At 45.9% G+C, this 21,137-nt stretch overlaps 1 protein-coding gene and 1 long non-coding RNA gene across 6 annotated transcripts in view; one reads left to right on the top strand and one right to left on the bottom strand.

Annotated features, from left to right (window-relative positions):
- LOC309848361 overlaps positions 1 to 15,150 on the top strand; it is an 801,917-nt gene extending 786,767 nt beyond the window's left edge. The window contains exon 2 of the long non-coding RNA XR_014302998.1: positions 10,159 to 15,150. This is a non-coding gene — a long non-coding RNA (uncharacterized lncRNA). The remainder of the gene's footprint in view (positions 1 to 10,158) is intronic.
- FECH (ferrochelatase) overlaps positions 14,215 to 21,137 on the bottom strand; it is a 32,440-nt gene continuing 25,517 nt past the window's right edge. For all 5 annotated transcript variants that reach the window (XM_082699844.1, XM_082699842.1, XM_082699843.1 and 2 more), the window contains 4 exons: positions 20,351 to 20,458; positions 19,748 to 19,912; positions 16,190 to 16,249; positions 14,215 to 15,715 (listed from right to left, as the gene is read on the bottom strand). In XM_082699844.1, the coding sequence (XP_082555970.1) occupies positions 15,581 to 15,715; positions 16,190 to 16,249; positions 19,748 to 19,912; positions 20,351 to 20,458 (468 nt within the window). In that variant the 3' untranslated portion in view covers positions 14,215 to 15,580. The remainder of the gene's footprint in view (positions 15,716 to 16,189; positions 16,250 to 19,747; positions 19,913 to 20,350; positions 20,459 to 21,137) is intronic.

Raw genomic sequence — 21,137 nt, 5'->3', positions numbered from 1 at the left:
CCATTCTCAAGAATTTAGCCCCAAACTCTCAAATCTGTGCCTGGATTTCTAAGGCCTTCAAACCCACAGCCTCCATCTGAGTTCCAGAGCAGGAGTGTCCCCTTTCCTTGCCCTTGGGGGGAGCTCAGATTTCTACACACCCTTAAAAAAAAAAAAAAATAAAATAAAATAAAAAACCAACACTTCCCTCCGTTTGGGCATGAGAATAACATCTGGGGACAGATGTCTCTGGGTCACCTTTGTCCTGGGGCTCCATCTCCCCCTATGTGCAGTCCAGAGTGGACGCTGACCTCTCTCCAAGGACGACCCCTCCCCCTGCTCCTGATCCTGTTTATGGGCTTTTTTCCATGATGGCAGCTTCTTTGCAGCTGGAGGCTTTCAGCTGCTCAGCTCCGCTCCTTTCTGCTGCAGAGGAACATTTCCCATGCCACTGGGGAGGGGAAATGCTTCTCCCATGCATTTTTGAAAGACCTCAGAAACCTCTGCATAAATCAGAAGAAGTTCATTTATGGCTTTAGAATATTCTGGATCATTTATTTGGTGTCAAGGTGCCTGAGCCTGAGCCTTCCCTTTTCAACCCGTGCCCTGCAGTGCTCTTCTGCATTTCCTTTGCATGTTTGTTTTGGTTTGCCCTGAAATGCAAGCCAGCCACAGGGAGACCTTTATCATTATTCCGAATAGATTTTTCTCCTTTCTAATGACAAACTCTTTGGAGGTTTGACACGGAGCCAGTGCCTTTTCCCCTTTTAAAAACCAGCAACTCCTCTAGAGCTCTTCCTCCCCAGCCACGCAGGCTGGGCTCTCAGATTTCAGCCTGTCCTTCCTGAGAGTTGGAACAGCACCCAGACATCCTCCCGGTGACTTCCTGCTGCCTTCGTGTCACCCAGGGCAGGCAGCCTAGAGAAAGGCGCCCCAGATTGTGGGGACGCCCTTGGAGAATGGCAGCGTACCCCCACAACCGCAGATTTGGCATGCTGACCTCCTCGGGGCTGTCCTATCAGAAATGCCCAGAGAAACGGAACACGCAGCTGACATTTTTAGCAGTTTGCACAATGGCTATCCCCACCTCACCCCTCCCCCAGGCTTTTTTACAACCTTCCAGGCTCTGGATTGACATCCGGATGGTCGGTGTTCCCTGCTTTTTGCTCTCTCAGTATTTCTGCTCCCCCAGATCATGTGACAGAGACCTAAACTCCTGTCCTCAGAGGACAATCAGAATGACACCTTTAGCGTTTGTGCTTGATTTTATGGCCTCGTGATCTTGTGCCCTTTGGAGTTCAAAGGTCACATCAGGCAGCAGGCAGGAAGGTTTTTGATGTAACCTCTGAGCCCCAGAAAACAAAAGGCCAGAGGCCCACAGAGACAATCTATCTCAAAATGGCCATACAGAGAATGCAACTCAATCAGCCCGGACCATGCAAATCACTCCACATTTTTATGGAGCACCCTGATAAATTCACACTTATCAGAAGGGACACAAGCCCCACGATCCCGTACATAAATCAAAGCTTGAGAAAAGCAAAGAAGTGAGTTTACAACCGGTTCAGAATGGAAGGATTTGCCAGATGTGATTTATAAATTGTCTTTCTCCCCCCTCCATCCACACACAAGCCTACGTGCACGTGGGACGCGCGCACACACACACACACTGGTCAGTACTACACCACTGTTTGGAAAATCAAGCATTTTCTTCTCTAAAGGCTTTGCCCAGCACTAAGTCAGTGAGACCCTTCAAAGGCCAAGTGCTTCCTCCTTTGCCGCCGGAACCATCCTCAGAAACAGGCAGTAAGTCAGTAGAGCGGGCAGCGGACAAGAGAGATGAGGACTTGTCCCATTCTGTAGAACAGATGTCCCCTCCCCTATGACACAGAGTGTCCTTCCACAGCCCTCAATCCCTGACACACGTGCCCCCGGGCAAAGGTCAGATTCATTTTTGAACTGGCGAGAAATTCTATCCATACAGTTAGGCTATGGAGCGGGTCGGCCCCCGTGGTCCAGGACTATTACAGTTTTACTTCTCCAAGAAACACCTACGAGTGTGTGTCTAGCCTGGCAGAGAAGATGCTGGCACTGGGACATAGGCCTTTAGAACTTTGCCAAATGAGTCAATATGAGCGAGAGTGGTGTCCAGAGAACAGACCGCAGGGAGAGAAGATGGGCCTCACCCTTCCAGACGAGGACTGGGTTTGTGGGTAAAGCGCGTCCTCTTCTACAGTGAAACTGAGCGGTGCAGGCGCTCCCAGACTCCCGCCGCCGAGCCTCCGTGTGCAGGACGTGCTCTCCGCCCTGTCGCACCCAGGCTCGCCCTCCTCTCTTCACTTGGCGTCAGACTGTGGTTTCGCTGGGAAAGGGTACATCGTTGCCTAGACCTGACCAGTAGCACAGCAACGTCAGATGGAATTAGGGATTCCCAGAAAGAAGCGAGGAAGGACGAAGCCCGGTCCTACAGTTGGAAGGCCTCGAACAGGCCACCCCACCTGCCCCCAAAGCTTCACTTTCTTCATCTGTAAGTTGGAATCACGCTCCTTTCCAGCAGCCCGCTCTGCGTAGACCCTACCCCAGGGGTCCAGACGGTACCATATTGGCTCACGATTTCTCTGGTTCTGGACACTCTTATCTGGGCACAGGAGAACGGACTAAACCACTATTTCTATAACCCTGTTCTCCCACTCAGGGCTTCCACAGATTATATCCTTCTCAGAAATAGAAAACTGCAACCACGGAAACCATTTTCCAAGTGATAACTGAGCAGCAAATATTATTGTTAAGTGGGTCACAACATCCTCTGGGCTCTTCTGGAAGCCCATCCCAAGGTGTGGACAGGAACTAGTTGAGAGCTGATGCAAACTGAGGTTCCAGAACCTCATAGTTCTTGTTGGGTCTGCTGGACCAAGGGCTCCAGGCCACTAGGGCTGGAAAGGCCAGGGGTCTCTTCGTTAGATCACCGCCTTTCTACCCATTCCATAGACACTCCGACACTTGTATCCAGTTCCACAGGGGCCCACAGGAGGTCACGTGGATAGCTGGGAAGCGCCAGGCTGAGAGTCGGGTTTCTCCATTGCCAGGCCATAATAATCCTATGCTAGCAAGTGGTTACTGTGGCCCAGGGCGTGGGCTATCTATGAGCCACATCGGCTCATCTCTACGACCGTGTTATTCTCCTTGTCTCAGAGATGAGGAACCAGAGTCCTGAGAGGTTTGATGGCTCAGATCTCACACCTTGCCTCTGGGGAGGCAGGATTGGGTTCCAGGCCCGTGCTTGTCGCCACCCACCTCAGCCCTGAGACCCCATTTCTATGCTCTGACCATACAGTGCTGCCTCATAAGGGGGAGATGTGAACTCAGCTGATCCTAAGGAGAGTGGGGGGTGTGGAGGGGGCTGAATGGTGTCCTTTGGAAAGACACGTCTGTGTCCTAACCCCCCAGAGCCTGCGATGTGACCTATGTTGGGAGAAGAGTCTTTGCAGATATAATTAAAGATCTCAAGGTGAGGCCATCCTGGATTATCTGGGGCAGGCCCTCAATCCAGTGACAAGGGATTCTTATGAAAGACAGAAGACCCAGAGAAGGCCACGTGAAGACAAGGCAAAGACTGAAGTGATGCAGGTACCAGCCAAGGAACATGTTGGAGCCACCGGAAGATGCAAAGGTTCTCCCCAGAGCCTCTGGAGGGAGCACAGCCCTGCCAACATCTTGATTTTGGAATTCTGGCCTTCAGAACTGTGAGAGAATACATTTCTGGATTTTTTTTTTCTTTTTTTAAGTCATTCAGTTGGTGGTACTTTGTTACAACAGCCCCAGGGAACTGAGACAGCGTTTCTTGTCAGAAGTGTTGTGTCGTCAGCATTTTCTGTCAGAAGTATTGTGTCATCAACATTTCCTGTCAGAAGGGTTGTGGCGTCAGAGCTCCTCCTGGGAAGCCAGAGCAGTTCCTTAGGTTTCTGAGGCCACAGCCGTGGGTTCTGTAATTGTGAAATCTCCTTCCTTCCAGGAAGCACGAGAGCCAGAAGGGCCATGTGGTAAATGAATGCCAACCCCAGCCCAGGCGCCGACCTGCTGTCCCTCAGGCCCCTGACCATTGCAAAGCTGCCAGGAGTGGCTCTGGGGACTATTAGTCCATGTACTTCTTGCTTAAGGGCACCCAGTTCCTTTCTCTTAGGGAGACTTGGCAACTGAACCCAGACTCGTTCTAGCCTGAGTCAAAAATGTAGATTTACAAATTAGCCAGCATGGGCGTGCTTCGGAGGTAGGTTCTTTACTCTGTGGAAGCTTTCCTTTCGATTCCAATCCCTCCCGAAGAGCTGTGCAAGGTCACTCGATTTACAAAACTCACTTCCTGTGCAAATGTTTAGGATCACGCCTCTTAGGGAAAGCATGGTCCATGGTGCGGACCGCCTGTTTGCTCACGCTCAATGTTCAGGTTCTGGGGTGAAGGGCAGAGGGTCACACTGCTGGTGACACAGTTTTGTGACTGAGCTCAGCACAGGCCCGGTGGGACGCAGCTCCTCATTCCCACTGCTGGAGGGGGTCATCCTTCCCCGTGCCCCTGCTTCTCACCTGTAAGCCGGAAGCGCCACCCCAAATGAGGACAGCTGAGGAGAGATGGCACGGCTTGCCCCTTGCACCCTGCGCTGTGGACATAGGCGCTCATTCGATTGTTGCCCCTCGGACAACAAAGGTACGGATTCCCAACCTTTCTCAGGTAGGACGCAGGCCACACATCCTGCTTTGCTGGTGCTGTTCTGAGTGCCCAGATGTGACCCGCCTGGGGGGTCCGGTTGCCTGGAATCACCACACCCGGCCAAAGGGCTAGGGGACCAGTAAACAATCAGAACACTGAGAAACCAGCACAAGAGTCACGAGACTCTGCCCTATAAAGCTTATTTTCTGCACGCATTTAATATTTAAGGAACCCAACATTTAAAAAAGTGACACAGTTCCAAACCTCAGAAGCAAATCTTAAGAAATACAAAAATATTTAAAGATGCCTCCTCCCCAGCAGATAAAAAGAGAGTGAAGTTTGTGTGTGGTTTTTTTTTTTTAAAGAAGCTTATGCCATGGGTTTTGATAAAATGAGATCACTGAGATAAAAAAATTATCCAAGACTCTGCACCTACCTGTGAACCACGTCGACAACGAACCACTTTGCCTTGGATGCTGGAAAAAATCCTTGTGGACGTATAGTTTGGGGAACAAATAAAAGCCCCACTTTCCTTCACTTTCAGGACAGAAACCCCCTTCCTCCAATCCAACCCTCTCAACCTTCAGCTGCACACACGTGCACTCGCACGCAGCCACGTGAGCACGTGCACGTCCTTGTGCGCACGTGCAAGTCCTCGTGCGCACGTGCACGTGCACGTGCGCATGCCCCCACCCCCCAAACACACACGGAACCAAGAAAGGAAGGAAAGATCAGTAATGAGAGAGCCCACTAATGGATTGGCTTAAGTATAGAACAACATCCCATCACTGTTCTAGAAAATAATCAATCAAGCACTTAATTTTAAACATAAAAGTAAGCTGCCAGGAGACTGTTAATAGATAACCAAATAAATTAACAGTTGTAGGTGGGATTTGAAACCAGGTCAGATTTCCTTCTCCCCCACGCTCCCAGCCCATGCATATAAAGGGTTTCCCCAGCTTGGCACCTGATCTCACACTGTTTCAAAGCGAAATCTCCTTTTAGCCAATACCCCCTCTCAGCGGGCTCGTCACTTCAGGGAATTGTCCTTTGTACGTCTTCCATAAATTTTATAACACCGCTACTTTAAAATATTGATGGGCAACTTGGCCTTGGCCCAGACCCGCAGTGGGTTAGTGTGGACATGAAAACCTTCGGGAGCATGGAAGCAGGAAGGAACATATCCCCTGCTGACCTTTCTTAAAGGGACAATTGTGTGAGTGCAGTGGTTACCTGAGCTGGAGGCCGGCCAGGCTTTGATGGCGGTTCTGCCCTCTGGGAGTCCATCTCAGAGGCCCGCGGGGACAGGAGGGTGTGTGGGACACACACAGGCATTGCTCAGGTACCTGCAGACCCGTAAAGGGTAAGTGAAATGCACACTTAAGCCCCCAAGTAGTTCTAACCTGAGACTCCACTTTCTCCCAACACTCAAACTCTTTGCAAAGTTATTGATGAATAAGGATTGACAGCTTTAGAGTCTGTCTCTTCTCCCTCTCCCCGTGACCTTCTCAGGGCAAGTGACCAAAAGTAAATGCAACAAGGAACATCAAAGGCAGGGCTGGAGAATTGATCTCAGATTCCTGGAGGCTCCGTGAGTGCTCTGAACTTCAGCGATGACATCCATTCTACTGTCACACTCTCTTCTAATGTCCCCCGAACAACAACCCAGAAAATTCCACCTCCTAGAATAGTCACCACTGAGACCAATACAGCAATTGTCTGCTAATCAAATGAATAACAGCAACAGCTGTCATTTATGGGGCCTTTCTCTCGCTCTCTCTCTCACACACACACACACACACACTGAGCACTGCACTGTAGTAAATACATTATGCATGTGATTTCATTGAATCCCTTTTTTTTTTAATCTGCAAAAATATCCTTTGATTCAGAATATCCGCTTCTAGGAATTCTTCTCATAGAAGTAATTGAGGATATGTCCAAAGATTCTGTTTATAAGGGTGTTTATCCAATTTTAAGCAAGAAATGAAAATAAGAAAAAGTTCCAACAGTGGAGAGGTGGTAGAATTACAATCTATCCGTTCAATATAATACTGTGTAGCCATTTAACACTATGCTGTGAAAGAATATGTATTGACCAATAAAATGTGTCTAGGAGAGAGTGTTCGGTAGGCAGAAGAACAGTAGGAACAATAGGATTATATTTAAGAAATTATAGAATGTAATACATATAATGCATAAAGTATGTGATGAAATTCATCAAAGTGTCATAGATCATGGGTGATTTTTTTTCTTCATTTTATTTCTCTTAATTTCTAATCTTTTATAATTTCTAATAAGAAAAGTGTTTTTTTTTTTTTTAATTATGACCTAGGTACTATGTCCAAATATTCATAGCTCTACATTAGCTTAAGAAGAGCCCGTTGCACAAAGCCCTCTCTGGTCTATAATGTGGTTTTGCCACACTGTCTCAGTGGACCCTCACAGCAACACTTTCAGTAGACAGAGATGTTTGGGAAGTGCAGAGAATCTCAAACACACACACACACACACAAATGAAAGAGAATGGTAAGAAGAAGCCAGAGGCTCCCCTCACCCCACGGGCAGGGGGTGCGCAAGTCTGTGCAGAGCAAGGCTGTCCTTGGCCATGACCCACAGGCTGTCCTCCCCAAGCCCTCCACGTCCACCGTGGGGAGTGTGGCCCCACATGCTGCATCTGGGGCTCTCAAAGCAATCTGCCTCATTCCTTCTTTGGCTTCTTTGGCTTCCCCAAGCCCCGAAGGGCTCAAGTTCTCCAGGATTTCCCTCAGCCTAGAGTGGGAAGGGTGGGCCAACATTCCAGAATACCTGGGAAGCAGAATCTTAACTGGGATGGGAGTCTGCAGTACCAGGGAGCTGCCTCTGACCCCTTGAGGAAAGTCAGTTATTGGCATTTCTTCCCAAGCCTGCCATCAGTGACATCACAAAAGGTAGCTTGGCCGTGGTGGGACTATTTACACCATGGAAAGTGGCAGACGCTAGAAATCAGCTTTGCTTTCTTCCCGCAGAGAGCCAAGACTTACACAGTTACCAGCCCCCACTGCAGTGTCACAACTAGAAGCCCATGTACTGCAGCGAGGGTCTATCTACACATACCCACTTTCAACAGAATTCCACCTGCATAGACTAAGGCAGGACGTGAACACTCTTAGGATAACACGTTATTCAGAAAACTCCCAATATTTACAAAGCCTTGCCAGTCTGCCTCCTCTCCACCCTCCTTGTGGCCACTTGAGTTTGTTTCCTTTTGCTGTGTCCTCTTCAGGGTCCAAGAAAGGCCACCTAACACCCTTCTTTCATTTCTAAACTTGATGGTGGGAGCGAGTGGAGTGGTCCGCTCCCCAGTAGGTGCTGGGTCTGGCTGTGAACTCGGTCTTGGCCCTGAGACTTCCCTGGGGGACCCTGGGGCACGGTGGCCTCTACCTGGGCCACTTCCTCTGGCGCTGCGTGAACTGTTTCTACACTTTCTGCACTTATGGGCTAGGAGGCTGGGAGGGAAACTTTATCAGGAGGTAATTCGGTCCAGATGGTGCTAATGCAGACAGAAGTAACAGGCAGAAGCGCTCACTGGGGCAGGTCCTTAGTCTGGGGGAATCCATTTAAATTTCCTTGAGAAGTGGCTGTCACCGAGCTGCCATGTACCCACAAAACACTACCCCACGCTGCACAGTGGCCATCCGATGTCTGAGATGCTCCCTGAGAGATGCCCAGCTCCCCGCAAGGTAAGGCCAGGTTAACCTCCTCCACCGGAGAGCCCAACCACAGCTCTGCTGCGGACTTGGCCTTGGGGGATATGGGAAGGATCAGGCATAAAACCCTCAAGATCACCCAGCTCCTGAGGATCAAGGGATTTCGACAAAGGATCACCCAGGGCTGGAAACAAAAGAAGGCCTCTCGGAAGCCCAGGAGGCTGACGCAGGCTGCCAAGAGAGAACCTGTCTCTATTCTGGTCAAGTTCTGAGGCATTCGAGGGGCTGGAATTCACTGCTCCACGCAGCTTTCTCTTCTCTGTCACAGACTTGACATAAGAAATTCAATGAATACTGTTATGCTGAAAAGAAATTTTAAAAAATATATAATTTTTTAAAAAGAAAGAAAGAAAGACACAAATGAAAGAAAACACCTGTCTGCAGAGCCCAGCCCTGAGAAAAGGCCCCTTGGCTTCAGGAAAAATAGAAACTGTGGAAACCAGAGGCACTAGGGTGGGATGAATCTGCGGGAGGGGGTGGCCCTAGTGTGAGCACGCGGGGCGGCTGGGGACCCAGCGGCCATCATTCTCTCCGGCTGTCACGGACGTCATGAGGTTGAGCCTTCCCAAGGAGCGGACGTGAACCGGGAGCCGATCCTGACGGAGCCCCCGCGGCTCTCGAGAGAGTGATTCACGTTCCCTGAGCAAGTCCCAATGGCCGCGGGTGGCCCACACGTGTGACAGCTCTCTGGGGCCTCGGGAGAGGAGAGGCAGCCCAAAGCCATCCTCTGCAGACCCCCGCCAGCCCCCCCGGCTGCAACCGATGGGGAGAGCCACACATCTCCACTTTCCAGGGATTCTGTTAGTACAACGGGCTCGTGGAATCTTGTTGGAGACATTGGAATCTTACTCAAAGATGAAAATTCCTCCTTACCGTGGGGCAGCCTCCGCTCAGAATAGACGGTGACAGAGAGAGTTGCCTCGTGCATTGTGCATCCGAGGAACAAGTATGCAGTCCGCATGGACCATTCCCATCACCCCAGAAGAGGGTCCGTTCAGGCTCTAGTGTTTGGTAAACGCTCACCCACCAGCTCTCTGGAAAACACCACCTATGCATCTGTGAGTGTGTATTTATTGTAAATTTTAGCAGCACAAAAGATATGACACACTTTACACAAACAATAATAAAACACACACTGCTCTTTACTGGAAACCCATATAGTCAGTGGGTCCTCAAAGAAAGACTTTTTGTAGATTTTTACAAAACTCCTGCATCTGTAGGCAGCCTCTGGTTGCAGTGGGTCAACAAGTAGAGTTCTGACATGAATGCGGATTTTTTTTTTTTAATGAGTAATAAAAAAGTTAAACAATTTCTTTGGATGCCAAAACTTCATTTGGATCCTTCAGATAATAGTTTTCAAATAATGGAAGGGTATTTCAAGTGTTTGCACTATTCACAATGTAATGGCTACAGATGACAACTTTTCTTCTGCATTATTGATATTTTTTCTGTCACTTTCTTAAGTCTAGATAATCAACAAAACAGTTAAGTCCTAATTTATAGTATTTGCTGATTCCCACAGTGTACACAGCCCACTGCAAGCTACCACGATGTCACTGCACTGACTTGGAAAGAGGCACGGTAACTCCTCATAGATACTGTTTCCATCAGATAGCACAATAAATGTAAATGAGCACAACAACAACCATAATAAAATGGAGTAAAAGGGGCGCCTGGGTGGCTCAGTGTGTTAAGCCTCTGCCTTCCGCTCAAGTCGTGATCTCGGAGTCCCCGGGATCAAGCCCTGCATGGGGTTCTCTGCTCAGTGGGGAGCCTGCTTCCTCTTCCCACCTGCCTCTCTGCCTCCTTGGGATCACTGTCAAATAAATAAAATATTTTTTTAATGGAGTAAAAGAATTGAGATGTGATGAATTTTGAATATTTGCTACTTTTGGTTTCATATAATTTAAGATAGACAATTTTTAACAATTGCTGTTTAATAGACATTTTAACAATCAACCTGCACACCCTGGTTTATATGTCTGTGCAGTCAATTCTATATGTATATATTATTTATATATTTCTCTTTATATATTATTTATATATTTATATGTATTTATATATAAATATATATCTATATTAAATATATATATTATATATATCCCCCCCCCAAGGAAAAGACTACTTCATGAATTCTCAGGGTAGAATCTATTGCTTCTTAACCTGTCAGGCAAGTAAAGCTTTGACCCACAGGGTCAGCCGGCAGAAAGGTTGACCCGGCAGAAAGGTTGACACGTGTTGCAACGTGTAGCAGCACGCCTAGAACGTCGGAGTGACAGCTCTCAAGCAACCAGAAACAGGACCCGATTCCTGCCCAAAGGCTTCAAACAAAGGCTCAAAACGGGCTTTTTTCCAAAAATGTTTTTAATTCTAACATCCATCTTAATGGCTTACTATAGGCTAATTTGGCCAGTAGTTTGTTCTACTAAAAATGGAAGCTAATGATTTCAACTAAAAACAACTAAGCCAGTACTATCAGAGTATATTGTAAGAAACCCATGATAACTGGCTGCATTCGTTTTCCACATCCTTCTTCCTGTAGAGAAGCTTAATAAGATTCCCACAGCAAGAGCAAAAGGCTGTCTTCCTCCCCAGGGACCTAGGTTACGAATGTGTTCTCTAGGGGCATCTACCCCCCAGGGCTCCTGGAAGACTCAGCTCCTGCACCAGGCACTCCTGCGGTCATGTTAGGTCCACGGGGCAAATACGGATGACATCACCTTATTCCTCTCCAGTACCCACCGGTCCCCACAGCTCAGCTGGGTGCTGTCTAATTCGGCACACTTTATCCTTTCCAAAGGAAGTGGATTTTGAAAAGAGGCACAACATTTAAGGCAAAGATTAGATAGTAGTCACAACACGCAACTGTCCAGCTGGAAGAAATCAAGCAAAAAACAAAAGTCAGAAGTTTTCAGGTGCCACCGTGTAAAGTAACCAGGAATTCTAGTTAGGGAAGCACCGGAACACCATTACGGCATGATTAAAATACTTTAACTGGCAACGATTCAAGCATAAGGCATATTTCCTAATTCAGATTCAATCCATTGGATGTATGGACTCTGAAACCTTATGATACTAGTTTCTATAAAGTGAAATATAATATAGATAATACATATAATATAAATGTGGCCAAAAAGCCACACCTGGATGGAGAAGCTACTGAAGTGACTCATTATGAAGGAATCTCAATTATTAGGCAATGAGAACAAAACTGCTAATATTTACAAAGCCTTTCTGGGACATGACCATGATGACATGTTTTAAATTTTATAATTTTTAGAAGTCATGAAAGGAATGGCTAGCTTTTGTCTTCCTCTGAGGATTCCCCATATTGCTATTGAGACTAAGAGACTGAATGATTTTAATTCAGGGCACTCGTTTTAGCAACAGCTCCAAACTCAGTGCGTTTTTCTGCCTTGCTTTTCTACCTTGTGACATCTCAACAGATTGTCCATTTCCATCCAGTGTTGCGACATATGTTCCTGTGCCGTCTTACGGATTCTGACAGAAGGGGTTTCTCAGGCGAGGTTAAGAACTTAGAATCGAGGTACTAAAGGCCCCCAGCTTAATGCACCTGCGCCCACATGTGGGCACACACAGACATTGAGTTCTCGCTCTGGCCACCAGCTTTAACTGCTCCTCCCAGCTCTAGCTACACCAGCTGGCCCCTTCCCCCATGACCTTCCACCCCCAGGAGGGAGGAATGAACACAGGGGAGTTCTAGAACCATCGGCCCATGTGGTTCCTGATTCTGGGACGGATGTAGGTCTCACTGCTGCCCAGTGATGTGGGCTCACTGTCTTGGTTTAGTGACATACGTTGGAGAAACACAGCGGCACCTGATTGAGCAAATGGCCTCTCTTCCATACCTTAAAGTTTCCTGGATTAAATGCCCAATTTATGAGAACAGATTGGCCAAGGGGAAAAAACAGAATGCAACAACTTTATTCTAAGAACCTCATCCCACCAAATCAGTGTATTTTCCTCAAAGAGAAATTAATCTATTTTCAAGGTCAGCTGAACATGTAAATGACCTATAATGACATTAGGATTGTGGATCTGAGGTCACTTCTGATAGGCTTAATTTGGGCAACGTGGAACAGAAAATCCCCCTTCTTTTCCTATCTACATGGCTATCCCTGTCTCAATAATTTCAGTCGTAAAGAAAAATTTAACAGAATCCTAAAGAAATGTAACGTTCTGTCCAAGGGGTTCCTGAGCGAGGATGAGTCCTCTGAGGTACTCTCAGGAAGGCATGAGGGCTCCCTATGCGGTCAGCACCAACGAGTCACTGAGAGACATTTATAGGACTTTTAATAAGGAGTTTCATTTCTCCCCAAGCAGACTGAATCTTCATCGAGTGTAAACATTTCTTTAAATTTAAAAAAGGTAAAGTAGTTCCAAAAGGCAGAGCCAGAAGGACCGTTCCGTTCTTCTGTGCTGTCTGTCCAGGGAGCTGGGCCTTCCAAGGACCCAGGAGGCTGCACTGCCTGGCCACAGCGCCTGCGGGTTGATGCATCAGGTAGAGCCAGGTCTGTTCCCAAGAAGGCGCTGCCTGCAGCACACTAGCTAATGAATTACCAGGGCAAACATGGAGACTTCAAAGTCAACAAAGAGCATCACCATTCTCAACGACTATCAGCTCTGAGAAGAGCAGTTGTGGGGGCGCCTGGGTGGCTCAGTGGGTTAAAGCCTCTGCCTACAGCTCAGGCCATGATTCCCGGTTCTGGGATCGAGCCCCACATGGGGGCTCTGCTCAGTGCGGAGCCTGCTTCCCCCCTCTCTCTGCCTGCCTCTCTGCCTACTTGTGATCTCTGTCTGTCAAATAAATAAATAAAATCTTAAAAAAAAAAAAAAAAAAGAACAGTCGTGGATTTTGTCCTACCACGTGTCCCCTCGAGTGCAACCCTTCCGCATCTTTGGTGAATAACAGTCCCAGGTAACCCTGCTCAGGACAACCCACGCCATGAACACGGATCCCAGGAACACCCTCAGCCTCTCACTACAAGGGCCCGTCTGGTCCCGCTCACAGTCAAGGATATGATTTCAGACAGCCCAGTCACTGTTGATTGGGAGGTTTCCTTAGCCAATGAGGGTTTTCAGATATCCTAGCAAGACTCCTGAATTGCAGGTGCCTGGGTGGTTCAGTCTGGTCAAGCATCAGCCTTCCGCTCAGGTCATGACTCCCCAAGGTCCTGGGGTCAAGCCCTACATTGTGCTCCCTGCTCCACAGACGCCTGCTTCTCCCCCTCCCACTCCCACCGCTTGTGCTCCCTCTCTCGTGTCTCTGTCAAATAAATAAATAAAATCTTTAAAAAAAAAAAAGAGAAAACTCCGAATTGGAGTTTTCTGTAACATCTGCATAATACAATCAAAGTGAAGCAGGCCCTTAGCAGATGTGCCGCAGGGAAAAGGGCTCTAAGCATATCCTGCCTTCCAGGGCCATCCCACTGACCCAGAGCATCTGCTCCACGGGGCGACAGTCACCTGGTCTACCTTGAAGTTAATCCCCCAAAACTGATGGAAACAGCCGACTATCCATGCCTTGCACCTTTCTCTGGAAACACAATCTACTAACAGGAAAACAAATTTGGAAAAAAATGCACCTGTTAATCAAACTTCAGAGCTGTTATCAGTGTGGGAAAATTATTAACTAAAATAGACGGCATGTTCCTTTTCTTGTATTCCAAAGTAAATTCCTCCTATTTAATAATTTTGATTATTAACTAACTTGCATTAGTTTTGATTTCACAGAGAGCACGGATCAAATTGTTAAAACCTTAATGATGTGATAATATTTATTAATATAGTAAATCCCGAATATAGAAGATCTATCACTCCTCTAACACTTCAGTTTCAGAACTGGCTTTAAAAACATCAAAGACATACTCTTTTGAAGAACAAAGTTTTAGAGCTTGGAGGAAAGAGAAGGCAATCATTACAAGTTCATTACGGATCCATCAGAGATTTTTTAAACCCATTTAAATCCAGGTATAGGAGATCAGATTCTGATCTGACATTATTTCCACATTTTTAGAACAACTTTTCACTCATAAATTCAAGGTTACAGTAGCATTAAAAATATCCACAGGAAAGGAATGGCATGAGATATAACAACATGATTAATGGCTATTGCATTAGAGTGGTTATTTCTCTTTTCTCTACTATTCAAAGTTCTAGTGGGAGGGTTATATAATTTTATAATAAAAATTCTAAGTTAAGAAAGAATTCAAGATTACAAAACATAGCTAACTTTGTAAAATAATGCTTCAAACAAATAGGCAGAAAGAAGACATTCAACCAAAATGAAGGTGTTCCACTGAAAGGTTCACTCGGTTCTGGGACAAGCTTTACAGCTGAAGCAAGTCGTGGGCATTTCCCGGCCTCCCCAGCCCTGGGGACAGGAAGCAGGGGAAGCCCCCTTTCCTGTTGGTGGCACCACAGAGCACGGATGACAATCGCTGGATTTCTACATGTCTATCAGCCTTGTGTGCCTGGGGAATCTTAAAGCGCTTCCAGAATCTGTACTTGATTTGGTTTTAGGGTGAAGAAAGTGAGGTTCACATGTTAAGTCCCCAAATGACAAACTAATTGTGACATCACTGGCAGGAACAGACATTATAGGCAACCACGCCACCTCACAGGCACTCTGGGCCCCACGGGCTTAGGGAGAGGCCAGGTAACAGTTCCTTTTCAAATTATATTTCCTTTGCTCAACTACGTTCCCTTCAAAAACAAGGACCACCAACTATTTGCCTGAGACTGTAAACAGAGCTCATGCACGCTGACAGCCCACAACTATCCTTGCAGGGGTTTGGGGCAATAAAACCAAAATCTATATTTAAAATATGTGTGCATCTATTCAGATAAATTTTTAAAACTCATTTTTTAAATAGCCCAGTGGACATTCCAAACTGGTAACTCTACCCACAGAGGGGGACTATAAATGCTTACTGTACCGGCATACAAAAATAGAAAACCCCAATAAGGATCTCAGAGTCTGTTCTTCAAGAAATCACACAATTTGTGCCCAAGGGCTGTACAGATACCAGTGTAACTTTCTTTCTTGACCTCTAAATACATCTCCTCTGCAACAGGGGCATCTGGGGGTTGGGCATTTGCCTAATCCCACGGGGTCCTCTGGCGGGGGTCACAGCTGCTGGCTGGTGAAGAAGGATTTAGTCTCCCTGCAGACAGGATTTACACAGAGCGGACAACTCAGAGTCAACTGCTTGGAGCACAGCTCGTTTGACTGGATGTGTGAGAGCACCAGATCGGCCAGGGCCTGCAAGACGGGCGACAAGAAGCAGAGATTCCTCAGAAGCAAAACGTCGGCTGTGTCCCCACGCACCTCCCCCTCCCATCTGCCCCAATAATCACTATGGCTGAGGGTTGCTTTTTTTTATGTGAATTATGACTGCTTTGAACTGGATTCTCTAACATCTTCATTTCTTAAGGACCCTCAGCTTAGAGAAAAGTTAAAATAGAGATTTTAGAGGACATCCTCTTACCCTACGTGCTAAACCCTGCCTCTGGAAGGCAGGTCTTAAATCCGTCATAGTTATAGATGGGTAGAAGTAAGAAAATTGGGGCTATATAAAGGAAAAAGGAGCAAGAGTATAAAGAATTCGATTTTATTTTTGTAATTAATTGGAACTCAAAATGTTCTAATATGTGAGAAAACCAATATTCTGTAAGAGTTTCTCAGAGGATTTCTCTCTGATATGTTCTACTAAAATGGTTGTAACACTATAGATACCTTGGAGAACAATGGATTTCCATTAAGAGACTCTGCTCTTCTGATGTTTTCAACTCCACACTGAATCAAATGAGAAAAAGAAGGAAAAACACATACACGTTTTATTTTCCTTTTTTTTTTTAAAGAAACCGCTACAAAAAATAAATAAATAAATAAATGGACTTAGATGCATACACAGCTTAAAAGCCTGACTTCTAAAGTGTTCCCAGACGGCTCAGAAATGAAAACAGTCCTGGGCCCAGACACAGATGTTTTCACCTCTGTTATCATAAAACTGCTCTCAATTTCTATTCCTTCCCCCACCCGACTACCTTCCCCATAGGTGCTCAATTTCTAAACCGTTTTCTGAGGCTGTATTTGACAGAATTCTCAAGGAACTCAAATCTGCTTACTGTTCTTTTTTTATTCAACCTTTCTAATACACACTTTGACAGGCTCTACCTAAGCAGAATGTTGCTTTAATTAAATAAATCTTTATGCCTGCTTTGATTCTAACTGCCAAAAGAGGTAGATTAATTTAAGGTATATTGAACCTAGATGGTTTCCAATGCAGAGTGGGGTTTTTAAATATATTCTTACATAGAAAAACCCAAAATAAAACCCGAGGACTGTTTTACTATCATCCTAGCTTCCCTCCAAAATACCCAGTTGATTATCTCTCAAATAATTAAGAAACATCTAATTATTGTTCACTCAGGTAGCCAAAATCTTCTCTTTCCCTTTCCGAAATGCTGCGATGGCTTTTCAGTTGTTTCATCTTTTAAATTACCTTTAACCAGCATGGGAAAAATGGTGATTCAGCAAACACATAGTTCTCAACCCAAAAAGAAACTGTATTCACAGCGCTTGGGTGACTCAGTTGGTTAAGCGACCAACTCTTGATTTTGACTCAGGTCATGATCTCAGGGCCTTGAGATCAAGCCCCAGTCGGGCTCCATGCTCAGCAGGGCGTCTGCTCAAGAGTCCCTCTCTCTCTCTCCTCCCTCTGTCCCGCCTGCCCCTGCCGCCCCCCTGCACGCATGTGAGCATGCTTGCAAACTCTATCAAATAAAAAATATATCTTTTTAAAAAGATAAAAGGAAAAAAGGAGACTATATACTAAAACTCCATGTGGAAGTCAGTGACAACAAGACAACCAATGCTGGCAGTGTTCTTGAACACTCTGGTTGGGAGAGTCAAAGGACACAACTCTGTAGGGCAATCCAGTAAAACATCTATCAACATTTAAATTCCATTTCTAGGAATTTTTTCTAAGAGAATAAATGGGAAAAAAAAGAAAATGATGTTTATTACAGAGCAGTTTAAGAAGTAAAAAGTTGGAAATATCTTAAATATATATTGATCAAGGATTCATTTAAAATAATTATGTAGATCTAATTACATTTATTGATTTAGGTCCATATAATATATTTTTAAGGGGGAAAATGGTTACAAAACAATATGAATAAAATACCATGCAAAAATGGTATTTTATTCATAAATATTCAGAGAAAAAGGGGACTTATTAAAATATCAACATCTCTCAGGGTAAGATTTTTTTTTTTTAAAGGGGGGGGGCTCGCCTGGGTGGCTAAGCTGGTTAAGTGGCTGCCTTTGGCTCAGGTCATAATTCCAGGGTCCCAGGATCAAGCTCCACATCAGGCTCCTTGCTCAGCAGGGAGCCTGCTTTTCCCTCTCCCTCTGCCTGCCATTCTGTTTACTTGTGCTCTCTCTGTCAAATAAATAAATAAAATCTTTAAAAAAGAGAGAGAGAGACAGTGGATGGGGAGGGGGAGGGAGAGAATCCTAAGCAGGCTCCACACTCAGTGCAGAGCCCAATCTCAAACCCTGAGATCAGGACCTGAGCCAAAATCTAGAGTCAGACACCCAACAGATTGAGCCACCCAGGCGCCCGTCTCAGGGGTAAGATTCTGAATGTGCCCTACTCTCTATGCAATACTTCTCTGAATTGTCTGAGCTCTTTATTATTATATTATTTATTTTGTATTACCAAAAAGCAATCATTTCATCTTAAGAAAAACTCCAAATTACTTTTTAAAGAAAGTCGTTTTAAACACAGTCTATTATCCCAACAAAACAATGAAATAAACTGTAGCTAGATGGTTTTCTTTATTCTCTCTATGGTCTAATTTATTGGTCACTAATAATCCATTTGATTACTGAGGAATAGCCTCGGTTTAGTGATATTAATGAAGGTGAATTATCATTCAACACAAACACAACTTACTTTCCAAACACACTGGAATGACCTATATTTGCACATCTCTTTTTAGCAAGTTCACAGTTAGTCAAGGTCAGGGTGGGATATGGAAGGCACCACTACATGAAATCTGCAGACAACCCTGCAACCTCACTTTAGCCAATTACAACTTCACCATAAATTCTGTATCAGAACTATTGACAAGCAATTTATGCACCCTCTGACTTCCTCGGCGTTTGATTGATGACCAGCATGCGTTGCATAAACACAAACCTGTGGGGCTGGGTGCTGGCTAAAGCTGTCCCCAACCCACTGTCACCCTGCCCTGCACCTGCCACCCAGTCCCGGAGAGGGTGAAGTATCCTTTGAGGCCGGGCCTCCATCAATCACGCATGCGAAGGACCAGGATCAGTTCTGGCAGAAGATGAGAGGGGGAAGCATTTGCTGGATCCTCGAGTTACCACCATTCCCCACAGAAACAATGCTATGAACTGGATTCAGGTCTCAGGCCGGCCCTCGAAAGCCGTGAGATGGGAGAACAGTAAGTTTTTCTCTGCTGTGAATGATAACTCACATCCATCTTAGATTACAAGACACTAAGGATGGTATTTGTTATTTCAGCAATCAGATTGATCACAACACCACCGCAAACAGCTAATTAAGTGAGTGTACGGAAGAGGTCAAGGGAATTAGAACACACACGGCTTCGCTGTTCATTCCATGGTCTCCTCCTAAATGACAAGGACTCTTCTATGCCTCAAAATCCACCAAGAACCCTTGTAAAAGCCCCAAGTAAAAGGCACCATCAGGCCAAGAAAAGGAATGATAGCACAATACAATTCTTTTCCTCCAAACTGGTGAGAAGAACAACTATTTTTTTCTAAAGAAAATGTAGTTTATCACTTCCAGGTAGTACAAGGACTCACACTGGACAAAATGATGTTGTTGTCAGTAATGCCTGCGAACCAGGTGTCACACCGGAACAAAAGTGCTTCGCCACCGCTGGGCTGACATGGAACTACCCTGATGTGTGCAGATGAACTCAGGCTAAGTGTTACCCAGAATTAGGAGGCCACGGTACATGCAAAAGTTATAGCAAACAATGTAACGAAATTTTTTTTTTCAGTGTAGTTAACAAACTATGTTCTAGTTTCAGATATACAATATAGTGATTCAACAGTTCTCCGTGTTACTCAGTGCTCATCAGGACAGGCTGTGCTCTGAACTCCTCCTCCTACTTCCCTCATGCCCCACCCACCTCCCCTCTGCTAACCACTGAGCAATACTTTTAAATGATACAATTATATCATTGCAAAGACAAATCACAGCTCGTGAATGGGATTAATAATCACACTCACCTCTTTAGCTAGAATTTGAGAGTACTCGATGTCCAGTTCATACAGCGTTTCAATGTGATCGCTGGTAAATGCTATTGGAACCAAAAGAATGTTCTTCCTTCCCCTCTCACAAAGCCCTCTGATAGTCTCATCTGTTTGAGGGCCCAGCCAGGGCATCGGACCAACCTGTGAGAAAGGAGAATGGAAGGCACACGGGGACCCACTTCTCCCTGTGTCTGTGGCACACCACAGCCCACTGCCCTGGACACACACACACACACACACACACACCCCTCCTGGTAAGAGCAAGGGCCTCTATGTTAGTGGCTTTCAGTATTTCTGTATTAAGCTTGAATCCTTCTCGAAGTTGGCATAATATAAATACGTCACAGTTTCTGTCATTACAATGAAAAATAATACATTAAATCAATGAAATTCAACTAGTCACTTGATTTCTTGTCCATTTCTTGTGCTGCTTGCAGAGTTCCTCTGCTTATGGTGAGCCGTCAGGTTAAAGAACATTCTGTGTATATGAAGAGCCAAACCAAATCATTTTATAACCAAGTCCTAAAATAGACGTCCTTGGAATTGCTGACTGCCCTCAAGCATGAGGAAACCACCTACCTTAGACTGCCACACCAGTCGGTAGGGGTTGGAGTAATCCAGCTTATCCATGACTCTCTGCACAGTGGCGCCCACCTCCTGAGGATAGGGGTCCCCTCTGTTGACCACCTGCAGCGGAGACACACGAGTGTTCAGTCGCCAACACAATGAAGGGTTCTAAGAGCTTCAGGCTGTGCTGTGAGGTGCTGTGATCCAGTGACCAGAGTCCCCCTTTTGTCTTCTAAAGATGATGCGATCTGAGCTCATTCGCCAAACGTTCCTTGGATCTCTGTCTTCAGAGGCCAAAGGAGAACAGCGTACTCATGCATCTCCAAGTACCTAGGAATATGCCAAATTCTACATCTGTGTTATTCATGGGGGGATGGGTCTCTCCATTCCCCATCTGAAGTAGGGAAAGCAGGACTGCGAGGGTTGTATGGATGGCGTATTGTCCTACTGAATCCATGGGGCCAGTCAACACAGGGGCAAGTGCTGCTGGAGTAAGACAGAGGGGAGAAGCAGCACGGGGGTTCAGACTCCAGACTCCTCGAGAATACCACCTGCGCCTTCTAATCCCTTTCATTTCCCCATGCCCCCCCCCCCCAGCAACAGACAGCAAGTTGAGTGCTCTGTGCACTGTTGAATGTCTGACTGGTCCTGACGCAGCAGCGTGCTAATACTCTTTAAAATGTTCAACAGGAATTTTATTTTTACTGCTTTAATATTTAGCTGTGCACGGGCACCCTAACCCCTTGCATGGCTTGATTGCTTCCCATACCACTTACTACCTCCTAACATACCGAACTAT

This window comes from Mustela nivalis (genome assembly GCF_964662115.1).
Source record: "Mustela nivalis genome assembly, chromosome: 14".
Classification (NCBI taxonomy): domain Eukaryota; kingdom Metazoa; phylum Chordata; class Mammalia; order Carnivora; family Mustelidae; genus Mustela; species Mustela nivalis.
The sequence above is the reverse complement of the archived record's forward strand: the minus strand, read 5'-3'. Positions and strand labels throughout refer to the sequence as shown.